Consider the following 24,753-nt stretch of genomic DNA (forward strand, 5'->3'; position numbering starts at 1 on the left):
ATATATATATATATATATATATATATATATATATATATATATATTTCCTGGAGCTTGGGAACTAACAATGGGAAGTCAGAGAGAAAAACAGTAGAGAAAATCACCAAATATCTGATGCACTGCAATGTGCATGTATCAAAATGAAGAAAGTAATGAAATTGTACAGAGTAAATGTTCAATATTTAATCAGACTCTAGTTAAACAGATAATCTTTAATTTGATTCACTAATAACCCAGAGCTGATACAAAATCTTACAATACCGACATCTGTACACATCCCTGTACATGAACGGAGATACTATTTTTAAAATATTCATTTAATTTGGACAATTCTGTATTGACCAGCCATGATCAAGATGTTTTCTACATCTCTTTGGTAAATGCAGTCCTACAGTTTGGGTCAATGTATTAGTATGCCATTGTCTGGCTTTGCCAGCTCAAGCTCTAAGTATTTTTAAAAAGGATTCATATATACTGTGATGGAGTTTGAGGGGACATGTATTTGCTTTCCTATAAAGTACCTAATTTCTTTGCAAGCAGGGAGGAAATGGGAATCTTTTCTGAACTCCAGGGACACAAACTTGATGAAAAAGAAACGCCATAAGCAGCACTCAGATATTTCCTGAGGATATAATCTCCAGATCAAGCTTTCTAACTGAAAAAGAGACTGTTCAGTTGTTCAGTAATTTATATTTATGGCCTTACAATGTTTAAATTCAACTAGCAATTGTACAAAAGGAAAATATACATAAGAAAACCCTATTAAAGCAACAAGAAAAATGAGTGCTTTTTATTAAAATACATGCTTCATGGCAATATCAAGCTCCATCTTTTCTAACTTAACCTTGAAGAAAATAAATTACTACTCTGATTTTAATTCAACAAGTAACTAAAATATTCAACAACTCCACTAAAATATCTCAGCCCTAAGATACCTAAAGCCTGGCAGGTGATCTTGTCTCCATCTGCAGATCTATTCTTTATAATGTTGACAGCTCCTCTGAGCATGATTAGAGCTCTTCAAAGCATGATGAAATTATTGTAAAAGAGCCTTCACTTCTGGGCTGTTTACCAGTGCTATGACATCTGCCCATGGACACGCACCTTTATTTCTTATTCATACACACAAAACTCTTTCCTGCTATACACAGCTCATGGCAAAGATCCAACGCAAATGACAGCAAGTCTTGTATTTCTCTGCAACATAATCCCATGGTCTCAGTCTGTTAACACTGTTACTGGAGGAATTTGTACCCAGTGGAACTCTGCACTTAACCAACTGCAACAAAAGTTTTGGTATGATCCTAGGTAAAAATGCCATTTAGTTATTTGCCTTCTTCTCCAGTTTAACTTCCCACACACTACAAGTATTATCAGGTAGCTTAACACTGCAATATATTGCTTAGAATTCCCTAATTTTCTTATGGTTTTCCCCAGACTCAATAAAGAAGTCAGAATTACTGTTGCAAAAATGCAGTAAGACTTCACTGAGAAGTAAACGACTATAGAAGGTTTGGGCAAGAATAAATATATACAAAAACACAACAGAGACAACCAGTGAACTCCTGAGAAGACCTTGTAATCAAACTGTCATTCCCAGGAGCAGGACTCCCAGCTGAAGCAGCTCCAGCAGTCTGACAAAGTCAGGCACACTAACTCACAAGAGAGTTCACCTCTTGTTCTCTAAAACCATTTAATATTGATATTTATAGAAAGAAATAAAAAATTCAATTTAGTATCTTTTTCTGTGAGTCATCTGATATTTTGTACTTTTCACTGAGTAAAAATTCAAGTGGGAAATCCAACCCTAGCTAGCCTGTCAATCTCTGCAAAATTAAAGTTATTAATATTTTATCAAAAGTGTGAGCATGCTGTAATAATTAATCATAATTTCTCTTTGAAATCAAGAATGTGCACATCAATATATTAATGGCAATGTGGAATTTTTACATGGCATTTACCAGTTATTGCATATACCCTCCTAAAAATGCTTCTATCACATTTAAAATGAAAAATACAAGAATGAATAATATTAAATTTTTTTCACACACTTTGGAATTAATTTTTCATAACTAAAATAATATAAATATTTATGGTACTCTTAATTAATCTTAATAGCTACTTTTCCTGAAAACGTAAATTTCAGGAAAAATTCAAGGCATCTAAATTTCTCATAGATGCTGCAACCATGGATAGTATCTTTCCACTGTTATTCATAAGTTTTTTGGTAGTTCATTTAAATTAATTTTCATTGTTTATTCCCCTTGGTTTTCTTTACCTTTCCCATTCTGCTGTTGTTATTTTCTCCATTCTTTTCTCCTTTATATGTGGTCTCATCAACAGATGGGACAAACACCAGCTTAGAGGAGCTAAGAGAGAACTCACCGGTAGGATCTAGGAACTGGCACACTGTAAAAAGGGCAGAAAAGATTCTTTTTTAAGCACTATCTCATGGGGGATGATGAGATAGGAAGATGATAATTTACCGCAAGGACAAATGCTCACAAGACAAGAATCAGATTCTTGGACTTAGAGCTTTATTCACTCAAAGGATGGATTATTGGTGTGCATGTGTCACAGACCATTTTAACTGCACAAGAAAACAAAATATTCCTTCTGCTCTTACTACATAGGGAGAAAAATATGTATAATGGGACTGACTTTCTCTTGGGGATATCTGCTAGGTATCATAACAAGTAACTGCAAAAAAACTATACTGTTGCTAAAAGAGGCCAGGTTGTATTTGCTGTTGAGGAGCATCTTACAGGCTACCCTCATAACCCAAATGCCAGAGACATTAAAAAAGTGGCACTGGGCAATAGGATATTTTGGTTAAATGCATCTTTCAAACAAAAACAATGTAAAAAATACAGTAAGGATGTACACATATTTTCCCTTAATGTGGGTGACTGATTATGAAAGAAAAGCACATCAGTGAAATGAGAGTGATCAGTACAATTAAGGGCAACTTAGTAATACAGTATGATCACTCCCTTCAATTCTCCTCTACCCCATTCAAAAAAAAATAGGCCAGGGGTATCTTTTCTAGAGGAAATTGTAAAGATTTTTACAGAAAACAGTGAGGCAGACATTCAACTCATGTTCTTATTCTGTATTTGCACTGAAAATGGAGTTTTTTTTGTAGATAGGAACATTTACCTCTCTAATAGAATGGGACATGAGACAATTTCCACAGTATGTTATCATTTCCAGATCAGGCACCTCACCTGAACTTTTTTATCAGTTAATGGCTAGATTTAAGCCCTATAATAAATCACCAGGGACTATACTGAATGATTTGCAAACTGGTATTGTGGTATAGTTTTTCTGGGGGGTTTTTTGAGGGCTATAAAATTGCAGAGCAATGACCTCAGAAATTGCTTTTTGGCTCAACAATATTAAATATTCTTAGTAACTATTTGGACAATTATATCAAATCCTTTTTTATTGTACCGCTTTTTAAACTAGTGGGTGGTAAAAATGTGAGGGCTAGATTACTGTCACAGATTTATGCGGCTCTTCTGACAACAGGGTCAGGATTCAAGAGTTGAGAGGGCAGTCAAATAGGAAAAGAAAAAAGAAGGTCTTGTGAAATGAGGCTTATTAACAATATTCTGTTTACCGAAGAACATGTTTGAGGAAACATCTGATTTCTTTGACACTCTCTTTCTGGAGACCCTCTTTCCACTAGCTGGAAAGAGTAGGAGGTGCTTTTAACGTGGGAAAGACACAGAACTACCAACTAAATCCTGAATATAGGAGCAAAAAACACCAGCTTGGAACACAGACCAACTTTCCTACCAGTGAGGATATCTAAAGCCAAGCAGGCAGATGATGAACTCCAGATCATCTAAAGCACTTGAAGTGAGATTTGGTATCTTTCTGAAACACATATTTAATACAGTTTTTATGAGAAATACTACTGCCTGTGTGGGCTGTGACACAAAGGAAATAGTCAAACTTCTATTTTTAGAATCTGTGAATTTACAAGTTCTCTCTTGATTTTCTCTTTGCAAGTTCTGTGGAACTGCTTAGATTATTCCATCATGCTCCATACATACCTAAAGAAGATGTGTGCAAGTCGCTTAGAAGGGTCAAGAAGCTTTTCTGACCCCAATACAATACTGGGTAGGTGCATTCTTTCATATCCTTGTAACTAGTTTCCCTAGAAATACTTGTGAGCCACAAGAAACTTGCTATTCCTTAGAGACAGTACACCAATCAGTTTATGCCAGTAGAGAAAAACCTTTCAGGTGCATTACATAATGCTTTTTCCCTGTACACAGCATGAAAACTGCCAGGTTTCGTAAGAAAAAGGGATTTTCCTACCTTCCTGATTCTCAGTCTCTAACCAGAATTGTTGGAGATATTGATTTTTCCATTCATAAAAGTCCTCAGCTGCTCATTCAGGTAGTTTTCCTCACCTGCTCTGGGTGCCAGGCAGTATCAGAGCAATTGTGCAGAGCAGCTAGATAACCTAAGAGCAGGATGCACAACTAACTGGTCTTAGTGCAAGGGTAGCTGGAAGAAATCTAACAGGCCAACATTATAGAATAATAGACCACATTGTATTATAGCAATATACTTCCTAGTAAGTACAGAGATACGTATCATTATAAGAAACTCAATATGTACACTATAATAATATACCATAATGTACACAAAATTAACGTAGATTCTCTGCTCCTGCTGGCCTTAAACTACATAAAATCACTTCTAGTCCAGAAATTATTAAAGACCTGAAGTACAAGTTGAGATTTAATTGATATACCATATAAATAGCCTTCAATTATGGCTGGATACAGTAATTAAAAAAAAAAAAAACAGACTAGGGTTCAGCAGAAAATGAGATGCATTCAGATTTTGTTTGTTTCTGATTTTAATATTAAGGATATGAGTCAGCTGTCAGTTTGAAATGTGACAAAGAAGAAATTATTTTTAAGTGATATTGCAATACATGATTGCACTACAAAACGAAACAGGCTTTTGCAATCCAGCAGTATCCAGCAGAAAGTATAATTTCTGACCATGCAAAAAGTTGAGCTCTGAGTGATTAACCAAATGAAAGATATCCTTAAACATACTGCAACATATTCACACTGTTTGGGAGACAGATGGAGATGGAAAACCCCCATTCTTGTGCAGATATGCAATAGCGTATCAGGGACTCATCCCGTTGTATGACATGAATCACCCACTGTACCCCACAATATGTGGTAGTCAAGCAGACTGTCAGGATTCCCATTCCCAGCACAATTTTTTTTTTTTCAGAGCATTCTATCACCTCTGTCTTGAACTGCACCTGCCTTCTGTCTGGTATGCAAACTCCTACTCTGGATGCAGCTCATTTTACAGACTCACATAAATCTATTAAGTGCTTTTCAAAGCAAAATACAAGTGTAGACCAGCCAATAGCCAAGGCACAATCTGTTTTTCTGATGTGTTTATAGGCAGAAAAGAAATCTCAATCCAAAATCAGAGCAAAATCCTTGTTTAATTTAGCACTGGTTTCTTTCATTGATTTGTAACTGATCAGTTTAGGAGTAATGACAGGGAACAGATAACAGTTGTTCATCCTGTGATTTACCATGAAGTGACTTATGCAATTCCTGTTTTTGACATTGAGGAAATTTTCTTAGCCCTTCTGAGATACTAGCTCTGGTTTCCCAAACCCACTGTAACTACAGCTATTTTACAGCTCTTGGTTGCTTTTCCCTGTCTGTTTTAACTCAGTGGCCCATGAGTGTTTGGCACCTAAGGAAATCCTATAGGCCAAGGACTCATGACTAAATTTAAACAACTCAGGAATATGTCCTTAGAACAAGGTGTTATTTGTTCACTTTCTCAAAAGTAATAATGATGTAAATCAAATAATTAAAACAACTAAGAGCTATCAAATCTTACTCTTAGAAGTGACCTTTTGGGTTTTTTTCCCCTCTGTAATGTTCTCCCTGACCTTTTGAAGCCCATATTGGTTGGAAAAAACATCAGCTTTTGCCTGTGTTTTTGATGGTCGTCCCACTGACAGCTCTTGGACAGTATACATCTATTCATCGTGTCTAATCAGAATATTAGAGCCCAGGTTTAACTACTGTTCAGTGTCTTATTTAAGCATTTTAACAGCCTTTATAGAAGTAAATCAACAATCAAAGGAAAATTCAAAGGATTTTCCATTGTGTTCTGCTCCTTCTTGTACTTGTTCTCCTCAGGCTTAACTCCATGGCAAGTATTCATTATAAACAGAAACACTGAGTATGTACCTCAGTCAGAAATAGCCGCAGATCCTGCTGAGCTTGTCTGCTTTCAAGAATTTCTCACTTCCTCCAATCTAGCTCTAAAAACTGGTTTTTCAACAGCACTGTAACTAAGCTGTTACTCACTGGGTCATTCACAAGTTATGCCAACATGGAAATAACACAGCAGTTGAGTTGATACCCAACAGACACAAACCTTGTTCTAGCATGTCAAAAGGAGAAAGCTCAAATGTCTTTCTGTGTTTAGTAAGTAAGAAGTGAAAAAAGAAACTGCATGCATCAGAGTTTTCAAACAGCTGAGAGAAAATGCAAGCAAGGAGGCAGGCAGTAATTGTACTCAAGTAATTCAAATATGCAACATGAGTTATTTCTTCTTAAGCAGGCTTTTGTTGGCTCTTGTGTATATCCTCAGCATTCCCCTCTGAATGAGGTCCTGTCCCTACTAGCTACTGATATCCTGTGCCACCACTCCCAGCTGCATCCCATTTACAGCCTTGGGATTGCCTTACTTCTCTGTCTGCATAATAACCTTCAGTCAGTTCTGAACAAACCTGATCACTAATCTCTAGAGTCATCATGTGACTCTTCAGAAAGATAATGCCTTGTATAGACTTTCTTTCAAAAAAGACTCATGTACCTACGAGAATTTTCTTCTGTTTTAATGCAAGTCACAAACAGTTTCCCTTTGCAGTCAATGACATAAGGGCAGCTCTGGAATGCCTCCTCTCCTGTTAAAAGCGTTTTCCAGCTTCACACAGCTTATCTGAAGGTTTTGTCCCTCACCTTGATGTTTCCAAAGTGATGTGTGTAAACTCAGAAGGCAGGCAGGTTATAAAATGCATCCTAATTATCAGCATTTTTTGTATGCTGGTGTAAGGGGGCTGATAGCTGGGAATGTAATTTGAGATAACCTCTCTCACACAGAAGTCTCTTAATCTGCTAAATGGCTACAGATTTTGCTACAGGGTCTAACTATTGCACCACCTGTGCAGGTCTCACCCAAAAGAACCCGCTGTGCTGGAATGAAATAATCTACTATCGAGATGCAAATCTCCATCTTCAAAATTTGGTAACACAAAGCAGGTTTGACAGACAAAGAAATTTCACACTTCAACTACCTAAGAAAATTGCTACAGACATATATATTTAGAGAAATGTTCCTATTAAGAACATTTGAGCCCTGTCACATCATAAATATGGATAGATATTTAATGGAATTTAATGTCACTAACACAATTTTGTCAACAAACTCTCACTGAACCAGAACTGAGATTTGTTGAGTCATTTTTCATTGTGACATAAGAATACCAAAGTATTGGTTAGTTTATTTTCTCTTTTTTTTAAAATAAGCTGCAAACTTTCCCAGCTATTCAGTGAAGGACTCCTGCAAGGCTGGTCATGGCAAAATCAGTGCACAATCATGCTGCTACTGCAAGTTTTTCTTTCCCTGGCTACATTTTTATTCCACTGCTTGTCATTCCAACACAACTAACTTTTGGCTCACTGGTCCACTCCAGCTGTATCTGACAGGTATCTTGACTCCTAAAACAGTCAATCCTTCCCAAATTCATGGAAGTGCTCCTCCACACTGTGAGGAAGATATTGTACATGCCCCCATAAAGTAAGGGGGAAAAAAAAAAAACCACCAAAAGAACAAAGTGGTGACTGCCTGATATTCATAAAATCTTCAGACTGAGAACGCTCCCCCTACCTGAGCGACCAAAATCCAAACATGAAACACAAAGCATGAGAAACAAGCCACTAGAAAGCTGTACTGCTGCTCTTAGCCCAGTGCAAAATTACTCTTCTCTACATTCCTGATTTTTTTCTAAAATTAACACTACTATAGTAGCAACTGCAAAGTATTCCATCATTTTGGTAAAATGCAAGTATACCAAGTATATGTACAAATATATATACTTTATTTTTCCAGTTACACAACCAATATTTATGGAAACATCCTGCCTGAACATTCTGCATCATTAATGACTGATAATGCTACCATCTCCAGGGACTGAAGTATGTATATTTTTAGGATTCCTTTTATTTTTACTATGTTCCTTAAACTCATTTGTATTATCGCTGCATTGCTGCCAAATATTTCCTTCACAACTCTTCAATTAAATACAGAATTTTTATTTTGTAAACTTGATTGTCATTAATCTGTCTTTTGCATCTTTCCTGATTTTTACACAGTCATTGTTCCTCAGTTTTTTGCCATCCCTTCATTGCTTGGGTTGAACCAAAACCATATGAAACTAAACTTGTTTCCTTTTTAACGTTGAAAGCTGTTTCCATAGTCAACCACCAGTCTTTCATTCTCAGCTTAATATTTAAATTTATTTTTTCTTTTAAAAATCTCATGTCAATGAAGTTTTGTCAATTATTCCTTGCCATTAGAAGATTTAAAACCTCTCAAAACATCAATATATACAAATATATATATATATATACAAATGTATATCCTTTATTTACTAAACCCTCATGTTTGCACATGCTGAGTGTATACAGGCAACTCTTACCATCTTGGAGAAGTACATTCTACGGATGAATGTATCTTTATCCTCCATGCAGGTTATTTCTGAACAAGTTTATATCATATATCTTAGCACACAGCAACTGAGACATCCATTTTCAAACATCTCCATCCATGGAGACAAAAACTCTCATTTGCCAGACCAAAAGTTGTCAAATGCTAAAACAGAGCACGTTGTTGATTAGGAATTCTCTCTTGGTTAAAGGAGAATGAATATTAAAAATAGTTGGACCGTTATTGCAATTTGCTGTTTTCTGACGGGACGAATTTATTGAGTGATTAAAAAATCTAGTCTGCTCATCGTATTTATAAATGTTATTAAAAATCTTGAATAGTGAAGTGATAGTATTTCAATAAATTATTCAAAGCAATAAAATCTAAAGGTTATTGTGCAGAATTGCTGGAAGGTTTCATTATACTCTATTACTAGAAATAAAACTAGCTGAAAAAAAATTAGTGATGACAAATGCAAAGTAATGCTATGAAAATAATTAAACTGAAGTATTGATAAGCATCAAAATACTGAAAGTAAATAGCTCCTTATTATTTATTATCATTCAAGAAAGATGCCCTGGATTTTTTTACAAATGCCATTTAAAAAACAGCAAAACAGTGCAAGCAGGATGAATGGTGAATAGCACTAGAAAAATCCATAACACTGAACCACAAAACAACAGAAGATCCATTACTGGACTTCTTCTGGACTACCAAGATGAGCTACTCTCTGCCATCCTGGTCATCCCAGCCCAACAGAAAAATTAAAGAGGTAAGATAAGGATGAGAGAGAAAGATAGTCAGAATTATGTAATGGAAAACCAGAGCTACTTCTGCTTCTTTGCAATAAAAGTTGGGAGCTAGAAGAGAAACAAATCCAGAACAACAAAGGAGTAAGGATTGCTGTGAAATCTTCTGCTTTTAACCATGCATGAAGATGAAGGCACTTAAAAACTTTTAAGAAACTCCTTTAAAACTAACAAGAGGAAGTGGAATTTAGGGTTTTCTTTTGGTTTTTACACTCAGTGTGTAACTGAACTGTCAAACTCACTGCAATCTTAAGTTTTTCTGAGGCCAAAAGCCTAACTAAGGTTCAAAAACAAGCCTTTAACGAACTCAGGGAAGTAAAAGCTACCACAGGGTATAAGGCACGATGGTCTTGGATGCAGCCTTGAAAAGACTGAATTTTTGGTTACTGAAAGCTGAAAGAACACAATTGAAGTAAGATTACTCCGCATTTTTGATTTTCTTTCAGGTTTTCCTAAGTCATCATAACTCAACATCCTCAGAATTGACTACACTGACTTTTGCTGCATTAAAAAAAATATATTTACTAATAGCACCATAACCTTTTTTCTTCCTTTTTAAAAATAAATAAAGAATACCAAAACAACCCCCAACACACTGTAGGATCTGCAGTATGGTTTTCAATGTGAATGATAGCACAAATGTTTTTATTGATTTAAGTGTAGTTTCACAAATGAATTAAACCTTAAAAATCCCATTGTCACTTTGCTGATATATGTTAAACACAGAGATAAGTAACCTGAAAGTTAAAGTAATCTGGTAAAGCCAATAACCAATTCCTAGAATGAGCCAAAATAAGTAACTCATATTTCTTTCTTTCAGTCTTATTTTTTTAACCAGATATCATCCTTTTCTTTCTTCTTATTGACTCTGGGGGAAAGATAAGATACTAATATATGCGATGGGAGCACTTAAAAACATCTTGCACATTTTTTTTCATCATGATTACAAAGTAATTCCTTGCATGCAAACCACTTATTTTAATTGTACTTTCTGTGCCTTCTTTTATACAGAGCCACATGGAATTTTATTTTCAAGCCACAAAGCTGCAGACTCTTCACTGGGTCAAACAAACAACCTTTATTGTTGAGTTGATTGACCAAATTTGTACTCACATACAGAACTTTAAATGAAATACCACATGTGCAGGAGGGTCTGGTGGTCTTGCTAAGGTGAACAGTCTAATGTGCAATACCACAGCAAATTTCTTGCTACCTATTACAGACCAGCAATTAAGAAACCAGTAGCAATACTGTGGGATTTAATTTTTTCTGCATGAATTTTATCACCTGCACTGAAATAATTTCTTCTGATTTGCCACTGGTGAAAAACCTGCCCTAAGAAAAGGAAGGAGCAAGACAAGCCTAAAATTGCTGATGAATATGGACTCACCAAGCAAGTTATAAGTATCTCTTTAAACTAGTGCCACGTCTAAAGAGCATGCTCAGTTTAATGGTCAGCGTGAAATCCCTGCTCAGGTTCGGGGCTTTGGTTCATCTGAAAGGGTTGGCTCTGACAGCAAGGCTGAGCCTCTTACATTGATTCCTTCGTGTGTCAGAAAGAGATCACCAAGGAATTGCTTTCACAGGCTGAATAAGCCTTGGAATATCTAAAGAGGTCTTAATCCACTCACAGTGGGAGTATCAACCCTTAAACCACACAAGATATGGCAAAGTATCTCAATTGCTTTGAAGCAGCTGGGAGCTAAGCCTAGGAAAAAGATCCTGTTAGTCTGGCATGTCAACACATGACCCACTCTTCATTACATAAATATGAAAACATTTGATTAATTACGTGCTCTTTGTATTGCTATTCATTTTATAGCTTTACAGCAGAAAGAATCAGTAGTCCATACTGTGTATCAATAACTATATTAAAAAATTCATTCAGTTGACAAATAATGGAGTTTAATTTTCAACTGAAAAATTGAAACATTTTTGGTGTACATCTCCAACCCTAAACATTCACTTTGAGGGGAAAATTTAGGATTATTTTCATGAAGTTTAAAATAAGTGGTTTAAACAACACAAGTGCTGCTCAATTAGCCAATATTCATTATTAGGAAAAACTTCAGCATCTGTGAAAAGTCAAGAACCACAGTCCACAAGTTGTGATGACTCTCTTGAGTATACAGATGTTTGAATGTATTGATAATAATTTGATTTGTTAAGAAATGTTTAGGAAAAAATGCTGTGAAGAGCTAAAGTGCTATGACATTTTAGGCCTTGACAGAATCGCTGAATTTTATTTCCTTGATTATCAAAACTTGTGTGTGAAATTGTCAGAGATGTTGCACACTGGGATAAACAGAACCCAACACAGCTAAAGCAGCTGCTAAATTTTTTCCTTAGCACAGTTTTAAAATAATTACTGTACTAATTATTTATTATTGCAAGTATTTTTGAAGAATGTGCAAGTGTAAATTATTTACTTAGGCATAAAAGATGAGTTTTAGAGGTGCAGCTCTGTTGCTGCTCAGCATCTTATTTAGGGAAATATTTTGCCTGTTGAGGTTCTTTGAAAGAGGAAAAAAAAGACTGGCATCCCCCCACCCACACTATAGCTTATCTAGAAACAAAGATAAGACTACAAAACCATGGAGTATGAAATGGTGTGTAAATAGAGATTTCATATTATACTGTAGCACAGAAGAAATTCAGATGGCTAATAAAAAATGTGCAAAATAAATGTAATATACCTAAAACTGACAGAATTGTTACATGCGCTGTATGTACAGAGATTATTTGTAACTTTGGTCTGTATTAGATAGTTCCTACATTTACAGTAAATGTATGTTTGAGGTAAAATAATTTCTTTTTGCAATATCAGACAGAGAAAGACCTTCAAGGAAGTAAACCTTTCTTTAAGATCTTTTAATTGCGCCCACTGAAACAAACTGCAGCAAAGTTCGTTTTCAATTTCCCACAGATCTCAATTTTTTCATAAATAGCTATGACATAAATAACTTCCAGTGCGAAATAAGTGAACTTTAATTTCACTGAAAGGCTCTTCTTCCTCAGTGATTTTTCACTTTAATTAGCTGGATCAGTGAGAACAGATAATATTCTTACATGATTGGTAAGAAAATTGTTTTAATCAATGGTATAGAGCAAGGTGAGATAAAAAGGATTGAAGCTAAACAGTCAGTAAGATATTTGAACACTTACAAGGAAGTCTGGAAGACATTGTACCCTGAATTAAAAACAACATAAAACTCTGCATTCACTTGTTGCCTCACTACAGTGATTTCTAATAACAGAATCTGATCTGATCTGATAAACACCCACAGAAAACTGTACAGGCAGATGATCACCAGACATTGCCCATCAACTGGACTGCATTACATGACCATGTGTTTATTCCCAGCCCTTGAGTGGTGCCAATAAGCCACAATTTAAACCAGATACAAGTGGCTAGGATAATGTATGCAAATATATTGGACAGCAGTTTCTAAAGTGGTAATTGGTTCAATTTCTGATCCTCTGACCGCACAGTTGTAAACAATCTTTTTAAAGTGGTCATGTCACCGCAGCTGCAATCTGCCCTCGACATAATAGCTCCCTATTACAGAGCACTCGCACGTAAAATGAATGATCAGTATCTGCTTCTCTCATTCTCCCAAGGGATGCTAACCATGTCAAATAAAAATGCTTTGCTTAAAGGGATAAAAATGTGAATCAGAAAAAAGATTTTGCCTGTGTTAGAAAGCAGAGAACTCCTAAGGACAGTATAACTCCTTACGACATGGGAATTAAGAGTTTGTTCAGAAAATATATTTGCATGTTTGGATATAAATCAAAATTATACAGTCCAATATAACAGAAGTGATGCAGAATTTCATAGGTCAGTAATAGTGAAAAAACTTGACTGCATTTAATAGCCATAAAAGCCATTTAAAAATCAGCAGATTTGAAAGCTTGAAAAGCTTCTAGGCTCTCCTCCCCTTGCCCTGCTCCCCAGTCTGCCCTTCTAGTTTATTGACCCTGCATCCCATTCTGAGGCACTGAGCTCTAACATCAGCCTTAGGTTCCTCACACAGACCTAGGTCCCTAGCAGTTTAGGATCAGAAGTACTTGGCTGTCAGATACCCATGGGTTTTATAAAAGCCGTGTTGGTCACAAAGGTGAAGCTGAAAAACATCTCCTCTTCCCAGGCATCACTATTGTTTGCATTTTCCACATAGCTAATACTGGATAATTTCCAATATGTTAGCATCAGTTCCAAATGTGATTGCTAATGTAAAACTTTGACTTGGGGAACACATTCTGGTTTTCATTTTCACTAGGTTGACAGAAAAATAATGGAGCAGACAGTTGTGTTTCAAGACTCTGAGATGAATCCTACCTACTTAATCATGGGACTTTTGATTTGTCACACTTCAATTATATGTAAATTTTTCTACTAAGTAAACATCAACCAAAAATGGAGTGCAGTATCCAGCTAGTAATTGGATATGACACCCCACAAAGACTTAATTTTGCATAAAACCCACAAAGAACTAGCAGTCAGTTACAGAATAAATCTTATCAACCAGTTAGCAATGTCCTGCTGGCAGCACCCACACAGACCTCAAACCGTTTGCAAAATGGAAGCTGCAGACAGCAAAGGAAGCAGCTTGGCTTTGGAAATGTGTCAGCTGCCAAGAGCTGCAGGCACTGGGATTCAGTCACGCACTGGAACGCCTGCTGGAAGGAGCCCAACGTACCAACTGAGATCGAGCTGCAGCCTCGAAATGTGTTAACTTGTGGGACAGACAGTGGTTTCTAACTCTGGTTTGAAGGCACAATCTTCACTACTAAAAATATAGATACCTGTTATCGAGTAAGGTTGAAAGTAAAAAAGAAGTAATCACATTTAAATCAAAAGTAGTTGTTAATGAAAATTTTGCTTCAGTTAATAAATGTTCAAATTTTTTTTCTCAGTCCTGTTCTACATTTATCTCTTTTCTCTTATTATGTTTTCTGGGCATTTATCTTAAAATTCAGTCTCATTAAAACTTCTGAAGAAGGTATAAAAACATTATTCCATTCCATTGTCATGATCAGTGTAATTTCTGAGGGCAATATTTCATGTAATCTTCAGAAAATTCATAAGCAATGTGAAAACTCATTTGACTAGTTTATTACATCCTTGATTTGGTATAAATAAAACTGTTCCATTCTACTGTTTTATCCTTGTCATGCAATCCCAATATTCATTGCTGCAACAAATTAAGTCTTATAAACAACAAAACATCATAAAACAAACTCAAGAGATGCTGCAAATAGAGAACAAAAAGGAAATTATCTAGTGCAATCTTTCTGCGTGAAAAACCCTTGAAACATGTTGCAGCCAGTCAGTTAATAATTGCTTTGTAAATCTGAAACGAAGCAGAGGGGATAAAACTAATAAACAAGTAATAAAGTACAATTTTTACTTGTTTGGAGTGATTATGATTCCCTGGAGGGAAGAGGGGCACAAAAAGGCTGGTTAGTGTTCAAGGATCACCTCTGCCAAGCTCAGGAATGAGCATCACAATGAAGAGGAAGTCAGGAAAAAATGAGAGGAGGCTTATATGGATGAACAGGGAGCTCATGAATAAACTCAAAAAGGAAGCCAACAGAGGGTGAACACAGGAACAGGTAGCCTGGAAGGAATACAGAAATTGTCCAAGCAGCCAGGGATCACGTTAGGAAAGCTGACAGAAGCCCTGACAGAATTAAAATTGGCCAGGGCAACAGGAAAAGTACGTCAGTGCTAAAGGGAAGCCTAGGGAAAATGTGGGCCCTCTCCAGAGCAAACCAGGAGACCTGGCTACCCAGGACAGGGAGACAGCTGCGGCCATCAACAACTTCTTTGCCTTGGTCTTCACGGACAAGTGCTCCAGCCACACTGCCCAGGTCACAGAAGGCAAAGGTGGGGACTGGGGGAATGAAGAATTGCCCACTATAGGAGAGGATGAGGCTCGAGAATATGTAAGGAACACAAAGGTGCACAAGTCCACAGGGGCTGATGAGATGCATCTGCTAGTGCTGAGGGAACGGGCTGAGGAAGTGGCTAAACCACTTCCCATCGCATGTGAGAAGTCATGTCAGTCCACTGAAGCTCCCGCTGACTGGAAAAGGGGAAAAGTAACCCCTGCTTACAAAAAGAGAAATAAGGAAGACACGGGAAACTACAGCTCTTTCAGCCTCACCTCAGGTCAGAAAGATCATGGAAACAAATCCTCCTGGAAATTTTGCAAAGACACGTGAAATGAGGAGGTGAATGGTGACAGCTAATTTGGCTTCACTAAGGGCAAATCATACCTGACAAATTTGGTGGCCTTCTGTAACAGGGTCTATTACTGCCACTGTCAACAATGTTCAAAATCTCATAACAAAAAAACCATTTTTATATTTCCTCCAGTGTAGCTATTATACTTGTGGCTGAAAACACATATAATCCTTACACATTAATAAATGTGTCACACAAAATATATGCTTGCACAGATGCTGAATATTACAACAAATTTTAGTACTACTCCGAAAACACACGGTTCTCTCTCCCTTATTCACCCAGGCTGAACAGAACACATGATGGATGTTAAAAATCCAGATGCCATCTTCATGAAACATGCTAGAATGCAGGAGCTCTTTTCCAGAATGAAACGGACATAAGAAGGTAACTTTAAACAGAAACCTCTTACAGAAACAAACTGAAGTTTTAGAAAGTCATGAACAACTGGAAATAGTGTTACCCAAATGACAATGACTGGAATATTTTGTAGATGGCCCTGTTATCATTTTAAGCTATAACATACCAGACTTTTCAGGAACATGTTACTTAATGATGAATTTTCTTCCAGTGTAATGCCTTGGCAGATCTTCACCATTAGCTTGCAGCCAAAATGTCATTCCATGACATGCCGCCAGCATTACAGTATTGACCTAATTTGTCCCTTGTTTTTTATGTTCAACATAAACTCAGAAATCATGAAAAAGAAAATGGTTTCTTGTCTCATAGTTATTTCAAAGAATTCTAAATGGTATTTTATTACCAGTGTTCCCAAACTGGAAGCATTCATAAGGAGATCAGAAGGAAAAATTAGAAAGACAGATTTAACTTGTTTAAAATGTAGCTCATTTCTGGGCACTTGATGCCAACAAGCTTTTTTATTTAAAAGAAATATTCAGATGTTTATTTTTAACAATCTTAAGCTACTTAGTGTTCTTAAAAAAGAAAAAAAAAAAGTTTATTTGCGCTTAAAAATTTAACATTTAAATAGTCTACTTCAATATTTTACTTGTAACATATTCCTCTTTTCCCACATCAAGAAGCACAAAGAAAAAAAGGTGTTGAAATTCTGCCATGCAAGTATTCATATGCTTCGCCTGAACATCTCTTATCCTGGCTTCCTATTACTCATTAAAAAAGGGCACTCTTTAAATCCTTCCATTATTATCAAGAGACCTGAACATACACTTCATTTTTTCAATCAAAAATAGAAACAAGGTCTCATCATATTCTTTTTAAGGAATGTAAGTTCTGAACATCTTTAGAGCACTAAGAACTCTCAGGACAGACATGAGAAAACAACTCACATAATTCTAGTACTACTGCACCTAATATTTAGCATGCATATGCTTCAATTCTAAGACAAATTGAAGTATGAAAATAGCATGGAATGTACTTATAAAACGAGGAAAAAATAATTTTCAGAGAATTTCAGGACAATCAACAGACATGAAGTTAAATATTTCAGAAAGTAATATACTGAGTATAAATCAAATAGAAAAAGTTCACAGCTTTAGAGTACATTTCTGCACTCTCCTAGCTGATGGAAGATTGCCAAACTGGTCTGAGTAATAAGGTGAACAAAAATGACTTAGAAGTGTTTTGCTCATGCCGTTTGCTGCACAAGAAATTAATTAACTTCATTAGCAAGATATTTAGGTAAATTGTTACATGTATTAAAATGTTTTTTTACATACTTAAACATTCAAAATCTTGAAAGTGTACTGTCATAAAAATGACTAATGTCTGCAATCAGAAAACAAAAGCAATCTACTAGTTCCTCCAGAAAAGAAGAAAAGAAAGCAAAAAACAATGACAAATGGAAATAATAAAATAGCTAGAAAACATATCAAGACATCAACTGTGGCACTTAATGGCCTGTTTGGCATCTCCCTGGGACAAAAAAATGAAAGACGAAAGTTCAACAGAACAGGGTGAAGGCATTTTTTCCTTAGTCTAAAAAAGGAACAAACTCAATGCAACAAAACGATAACCTGTCAAGAAGAATGTTTTAAGTGACTTACAGGAACCAGGAATTTTTTTATTTCTTCCAAGGCATGACTCATACGAGAATACGCCTCCCCAGGTGGAGCAAACACTTCAATTAATACGTGGAGCTCATCACTCAAGTGGGCGTATTTGGCTTCTCCACTTTTCCTTAGTTCTTCCTCCTATGAAGAAAAGGGTGGATTTGTTTTTTAAAACTGGAAATCTACTAATTTTGCAGTGATTTAGCATTCACAGACAACATGACAGAAGGACATACTGTAAGCAGACTTTTAAATCCATTAAGAAATAAAAGTCTAGTTCAAGCCACTTAAAGATTTAAAAATCTGTTTTGAGTGTTTGAATGATAAAACCAGCATAATTATCATCTAAACCAGATTTCAATCAGCACAGTGAAAAAATGCTAAATACACCAGAAGTAAGAACTGACATATTAAATCCATAATGAAAAAGCTGCATTCATCTGTCTGAATCTTAGCTCGCAACAACAAAAACCCCATAGAATAAAGTGTTCCAAAATGCATTTAACCATTTTGGAACACTATTGTTTAGTAAACTCTTTAGGTTCTTCAACAAATATCTGCAGCCTGTACATTTTAGTATCACCAAAGAAAAATATGCCCTAGAACTTTTATTTGAGACACAGAATCACAGGATAGTTTGGGTGTGAAGGGTGTGGACTACTAAAGACTATGTAGTTCCAGCGCAGGAACAGACACCATCCACTAAATCAGGTTGCTCAGGGCCCCTTCCAACTTGGCCTTAAACACTCCCAGGAATGGGGCATCCACAACTTCTCTGGTCAAACTGCTCCAGTGTCTCACCATACTCATAGAGAAGAACCTTTCCCTACCTAAAACCTACTCTTATTCACTTTAAAGCCACTACCCCTTGTCCCCTCACTATGCACCTTTTCACAACGTCCCTGTCTGGCTTTCCTGCCCTCTTTCTGTACTTGAAAGGTGCCATAAATTTACCCTGAGCCTTCTCTTCTCCAGGCTGAGCAACCCAAATTCTCTTCATAGCAGAAGGGCCCCAGCACTGATCATCTTCCTGGCCCTCCTCTGGACTTGCTCCGACAGATCCATGTGCTTCTTATGCCAAGGGCCCCTGAGCTGCTCTCAGTACCCAGTGATGTCCGAGTTTCAGCCCCAGTCCCAGTTCAGGGTACCTATGCAATGCAGTGTACACCAGCTCAGATGGTGAATCACCACACCTAGATATAGCTCAACCATCTTTGGGTCCCAATTTTCTGGCTATAAAATAAGCCTAATAATCCTAGTTTGCGTTAGAGTAATGTTCTGAAATGTCAATCCACTTTCTTACACAAAGTTTTGAGATAGCAAATGTAAATTGCAAAATACATTCGTAGTAGTTACTCCTCCATAAAAATCAAAGACATAGAATAGTGATCATGTTAATGGCACTGGCTATGACAACATAATGAAAATCCAATCCATTACTAAACAAGATAGATATAAGTAATGCTAAAGAAATGATGAGTTGAACTCTTGGTCTTCAAAAATATTTTTCGAAATGTAATTTAGAAGAAAGTATGTATATACAGAAAACATTATCACAGAAAAAGCAGTAAACTAATTTGTTTGAAAATGGTGAAGAGGTTACAGCTTTTTAGTATATATTAAAATAATAGTTTATGAACATTTAGTTAAGATATAAAAACTGTAACAACAGAATACAATTCTTACTGATTTAGCTTATTTAATTCTGCATTAAGACCACTTATTTCAGCATTGACTAATTTACACACTGCTTGCTACCAAAAACATTTGCAAAATGCTATACTCCTAACAATAAGTATTCAGGTTTTTTTATCTATGTTAGAAGATCCAGCCTCAAAGGCTTTTTGATTTTCCAGGGAATACACAAAGGCTACATCCTGCAGCCCCAGTGCTCAAGATCTGGCTCCATCTAAGTCAACATTTTGCAGATTATGATAAAATCGTAACTCAATAAATGTGAACTATTATTTAATTTTTAAATTTGAAAATTGATATATTTGTTTACAACTAAAACTAGAAAAATTAAGATACGACATAATTGTCTCAGTAATTTTTTTTTACAGTTAAATTATCTTTGGCATTTTAGCTTATAACTGAAATCTCACTGAATGTCCAAAAGAACCATAGCATAATATAAAATTCCATGATGAGATGTTTCCAGTTTTCTGGAAAAAAAATTTCACACATTTGATTACTTCTTCTGAAAAAAACTGGTGTGGAGTTTTCAGTAGAATTAAGTCTTAATAGTTATAAAGATACATCCAAGTGATTGCAGGAAGTTTCTTCCCTGTTGCTTTTTAAAGAATCTGAGGGGGAAAAAAAACAACAAAAAAACCAACAAATGCCAGAAAGCCCCACAAATTATATTTCAGGGAAAGACTACTAATAAACTTAGAATTTAGAAACTGGATCTTTTTTTTCAGATGTAGAAAAAGCAAAATAATAATATTTGGCTCATTGTTTTGATGAGGATTCTGTACAGCTAAGACATCAGCAATATGATTTTATAATGCATACCTGGAATATGCCCCTCCAGTGGTAACAATGATAATTATGTTTCTCTTTTAGTTCTGGAACAAACTCAGGTTTTCCTATAACACATCATTTTATAACCTGCCTCTTCAGCACATGTTTTCTGTCACTACTTGGAGCTTATTTCTATAGCTGTTGGAAACCATAGGCTGTGTGAGATACTACACATTTCTTTGTGAGGATGCCTAATGAGGTTTCTTCTTGTGGAACACTTGGGGTTAAAGACTGAATTTTAACATAGTATCTCTTCCCATCATAGGGCAAAATGTCACAATAATGCTCCTTTTATTACAGGTGTATGTACAGACACAAGGAAACTTGATTAAGGAAAACTATGGATCAGTAGGAACTCACAGACCATGTGAGCACTGTACCAAGCTCTCTTTCCCAAAGCCAAGGAATATGACTGAGCATTTGGGGACTGAATGTAGCCTTACACTTAATCCTGTGTGGGGTATCAGGCATCTAACAAGCAAACAACAGACATGGCTCACACTGCTGGGGAGACACTCGCTGGTACGGCAGGTGATACCTACTGGCAGCTAACACAGCTTTCCAAGGGCAGTACAGATGAGCAGGCCCTCCCAGGAGCACAGCAAGATGGACAACACCTTTGCAGATCTTCATTAGCAAGCAGCACATCCCAAGTGCACAGCAAAATGGTCAGTGCCATGGACCCAATATCCACACTGCTTCTATTTAGGATGGCAGTACTGCCCCTCGTGTAGCACAGCAGTGGGTTTTGACTCCTGCTAGTTGTACTCTGGTTGCAATAACTGAGCTCCCATTAGAAGCCAGAGAGCCTTTCTGGAGCCCAGCCTTGATTTAGTTTCATAGGAGAGAAATCCAGTTAAAACCCCATGAGCTCTGCTCACTTTAATTAATGGGAATTGGGAATGATCAGGAGGCTCTCCTCTAAACTATGCTTCTGAGTCAAATGAAAACACTAATGAATAACACCCCATGTAGGACTGGTAAGGACTGAAGCGGATTATGAGACTTTCCAGCACCTGATACATTAAGGCAGAATAAGTGAGATCATCATAAATCTATTTTTCATGATGTTCTTTACAAGGCTATCTGGGTGCTAATGGCCTTCCAAGGCCCTAGTGGCCTCTAATGCACCAGTGCAATTACTTGTGGACTTTGGCTGTTTCTCATATAACTCTGCCTTAATCACCTCTGAGGTTCAGGTATTCCCCGTGGTGCTGTCTGTAACTTTTGGCAGATTCTCATAGCTTTTTACATTCTACAATTCCCTACATCATGTCCAGCAGTTTTGTAGACCCTGCTCAGCTTGCACAGCCTCGGCCAGTGTCCACCCAGCAGCCGAGTTGTTCCCTCACAGCCCAAGCACAGAAATGATAACTGCTTAAGCTTTCTCATGTAGACATGAAATGAACCACAGTGGAAGGTGACGCACATTGAAAGCCTGATGGATTCACTGATTCAAAATGCAGTTAAGTCTCAGGCGCTGGATCTTGGGGCAGAAAAACAACAAACCTGGGACCTGATCAGCTCTGCTTCATAAAAGGAAAGGAATAGATTCCTTGGCTTCTGGGATAGTGATGGCAATCGCTCTTAGTACTGACTCTCAGGTTCACAGCATGGTTCTTAGTTCATAGTGACAATGTTTTACTTCAGTGTGGGTTGAGTAAAGCAGAGAAAATGTGTCACCCTCCAGAAACAACTGCTCCTCATCCTGATCCTCTTCCATTCTATTCTGCATGTCAATTCCCTTCATTTCTCAAGAGTAACAGAACCCAGCTCCCCTCATACAATGTACTTCAGGCTTCCTTCATTCCCTTCATTCTTTCTTCCTCCTCTCATTCTCAGAGTGTCAGTCACACAGTGCTGAAGTCCATCCACCTTCAACATGATGCATGGCTCTATAACCCACTCCCTCCTAAGGATAACAGGTGTTTTGAAACATCTACTGTGTTTTATAATTTCCAGTTGACTAAAGCAGGGAAAATGAGTTATAAAACTCTATAGCAGAAATATTAGGAGTACCAACCTCTGCAAAAGTGAAGTATGTGAGTGACAGGAACATAAAGGCCAAGAAAAATGATGAATTATCTCTGCATGTGAGAGGAGTCTTAACATTTTAAAAGGATGTGTGTTGACAGAGAACTGCTTTCTGTCTGGATGCCTGGCTAAAACGCTTGAATAAAAATACTAGAATAAAGTTGAAAGAAATTAAGTTTGCACAGAAAACAGTTACACAGTCCAGATTGGGGAATCAAAAGTGTCCTCATAACACTGCAATAAAAGGGTATCAAAGAATAATAGAAAACAAACTTGCAGTAGGAATTATGTAGATCTCAGAGATAAATTTAATCAATACAATACAAAAAACTTCCTATAATGAAACAAATTCAGCTATGAAAAGAAACAATGGGTGCTTGAGGAACAATATGAGAATTGCAATGGATTTCATATCTTGCAAGAATTTACAAAAAAACGCTTAGTGCAGACACTGGACAAAAATGATAATCACAGGGCTGCTGCTACAAAGGCATTATTCATAAGATCAGTGGGCAATGCTACAGAAGAAAATTAATGAGCATGCAGTTTGACAAATGCAAACCTATTAATTTTTAATCTGGACATAAATGAAAAGAATTAAAATGTTGTCTGCCACACTGACTATAGTATAAGTAACAGTGAACTCATTTATTGGGGGTACTGGGTTTGCAGTTTTGGAGTTTAAAAAACTTTCAGGTCCAAGGTCCCATCAATGGAGAAACAAAGAGAAAAGAAAAATAAAATAAAAAAGAAAAAAGAAAAGAGAACAATTTGATAATGGATGAGGCATTGGAAACAGATTCAGCTGAGTACAGAATGAAGCTAAAAGACCTAAGCCATTCCTTGACTCTTATTTTTAAACCAGTTATTCTCACTCCAGGAAGAAGAATAAACAAGATGGAAGTGGTGAGTACACAGAGAGAGCTCACACAGCAGTGCAAAGACAGTGGGTGTACAACACCTGCAGTCAGCCACAGAGACCCCACCTCCATGAAATGCAGGCATCAGGAAGAACATTGCCTACAAGAGAAAATTACTGGAGATACAGATGACAACAATTATTTTTCTATACTTGATTGATCATGAAAATGTTGTTATTTTGGTGAAATGGAGCAGAGAATTGTGTACATACAGTACTGTCTTGGGCAAACAGGTCCTTCAATGCTTTATTTCCTGATGCTTTTCAAAACTAAATGCAACAAAATCTTAATGGCTAGGAGGTACTAAACCATACCTAGATAATATTTTTATTTAGAGAGGTGAAAAGGAAAAAAAAGACTAATCAGCAAAATAATGTGATTATATGACAACCAGTAGTGAAAGAACCCTAACACCTAACATGAAGGTTAAATGAAGAAAAAATAGAAATTCTTTGGAGTAAAATAAAAGTTTAGGAAAAAGATTAACACACTAAAATGGTATGTGCCAAAGCTGAGTCACCTGACAGTGAGCACTGTGAACAACAACTAGTGATCTATGCTTGAATTCCCTGCCAGAAAACTAAGAGGTCACAGACCTGTAAATGTTTTGACATTTGTACAAATCTAAGAAGAAGCTAAAACAGCATAGATAAGAACCACCTGGGCACTAGAAAACTGCTCCTTGAATTAACCAAGCCAAAGATGTTTACTGAATACAATCAACGAATTGCAAGCTTATGTGGGAAATCAAAGATCCTCAAGAAATGCACAATTACCATACCTAAAGATGCTTCATAGCATTATGTTAATCTTAAAACTTATGATCACATCTAGGGATCACTGCAATCCAGGCACCTTCAGATTCAGGAAAAAGACTTTGCCTTAATTAAAGAGAGTAGAAAATGTCATGCTTGTATTTATAAAAAGCTAATTAGCAGTTTGTTGCAACCAAGTTACAATGTAGTTTGCTTGAACTCCAAACAAGATCTTACACTTTTACTATGGGCAAAAACATATCTTAAAAGAAGATTTTTTTTTTCTCCTTTAATCCAAGATTTATTGGAAGTTTAGCTCCATACTAATGACTGCAGCTCAAGTTCCATGCAGGCAAAAATGACAAATAAACTAACTTTCTAGTGTCTGACTCTTTCCCTTGTTTTACACTCACCCTTCCACTGCCCTGGGGATCCTAAGGTTGATGGCTTCACCGTGGAAAGGAGAGCACTGATTTGAGTTGCAGTACCCTGAGATCTTTGATGCAAGATACTGTATTGGGTTTGCATGGCCAAGTTTTGGTAGCAGTTGAGGGTATAGGGCTGTCTTCTGTAAGAAGCTGCCAGAAGCTTCCTCAGTGTCTGGCAGAGCCAATCCCAGATGGCTCCAAGACGGATGAGCTA

At 36.7% G+C, this 24,753-nt stretch overlaps 1 protein-coding gene across 1 annotated transcript in view; it reads right to left on the minus strand.

The window, feature by feature from the left end:
* Nucleotides 1-24,753, minus strand: part of KHDRBS2 (KH RNA binding domain containing, signal transduction associated 2) — a 311,090-nt gene that overhangs the window by 137,580 nt on the left and 148,757 nt on the right. Inside the window, exon 4 of the mRNA XM_041477469.1 lies at nt 17,871-18,017. Coding sequence (XP_041333403.1) covers nt 17,871-18,017 — 147 coding nt within the window. The remainder of the gene's footprint in view (nt 1-17,870; nt 18,018-24,753) is intronic.

The sequence above is a fragment of the Pyrgilauda ruficollis genome, unplaced genomic scaffold (assembly GCF_017590135.1).
Source record: "Pyrgilauda ruficollis isolate IOZ18807 unplaced genomic scaffold, ASM1759013v1 scaffold40, whole genome shotgun sequence".
In the NCBI taxonomy this organism is placed as follows: domain Eukaryota; kingdom Metazoa; phylum Chordata; class Aves; order Passeriformes; family Passeridae; genus Pyrgilauda; species Pyrgilauda ruficollis.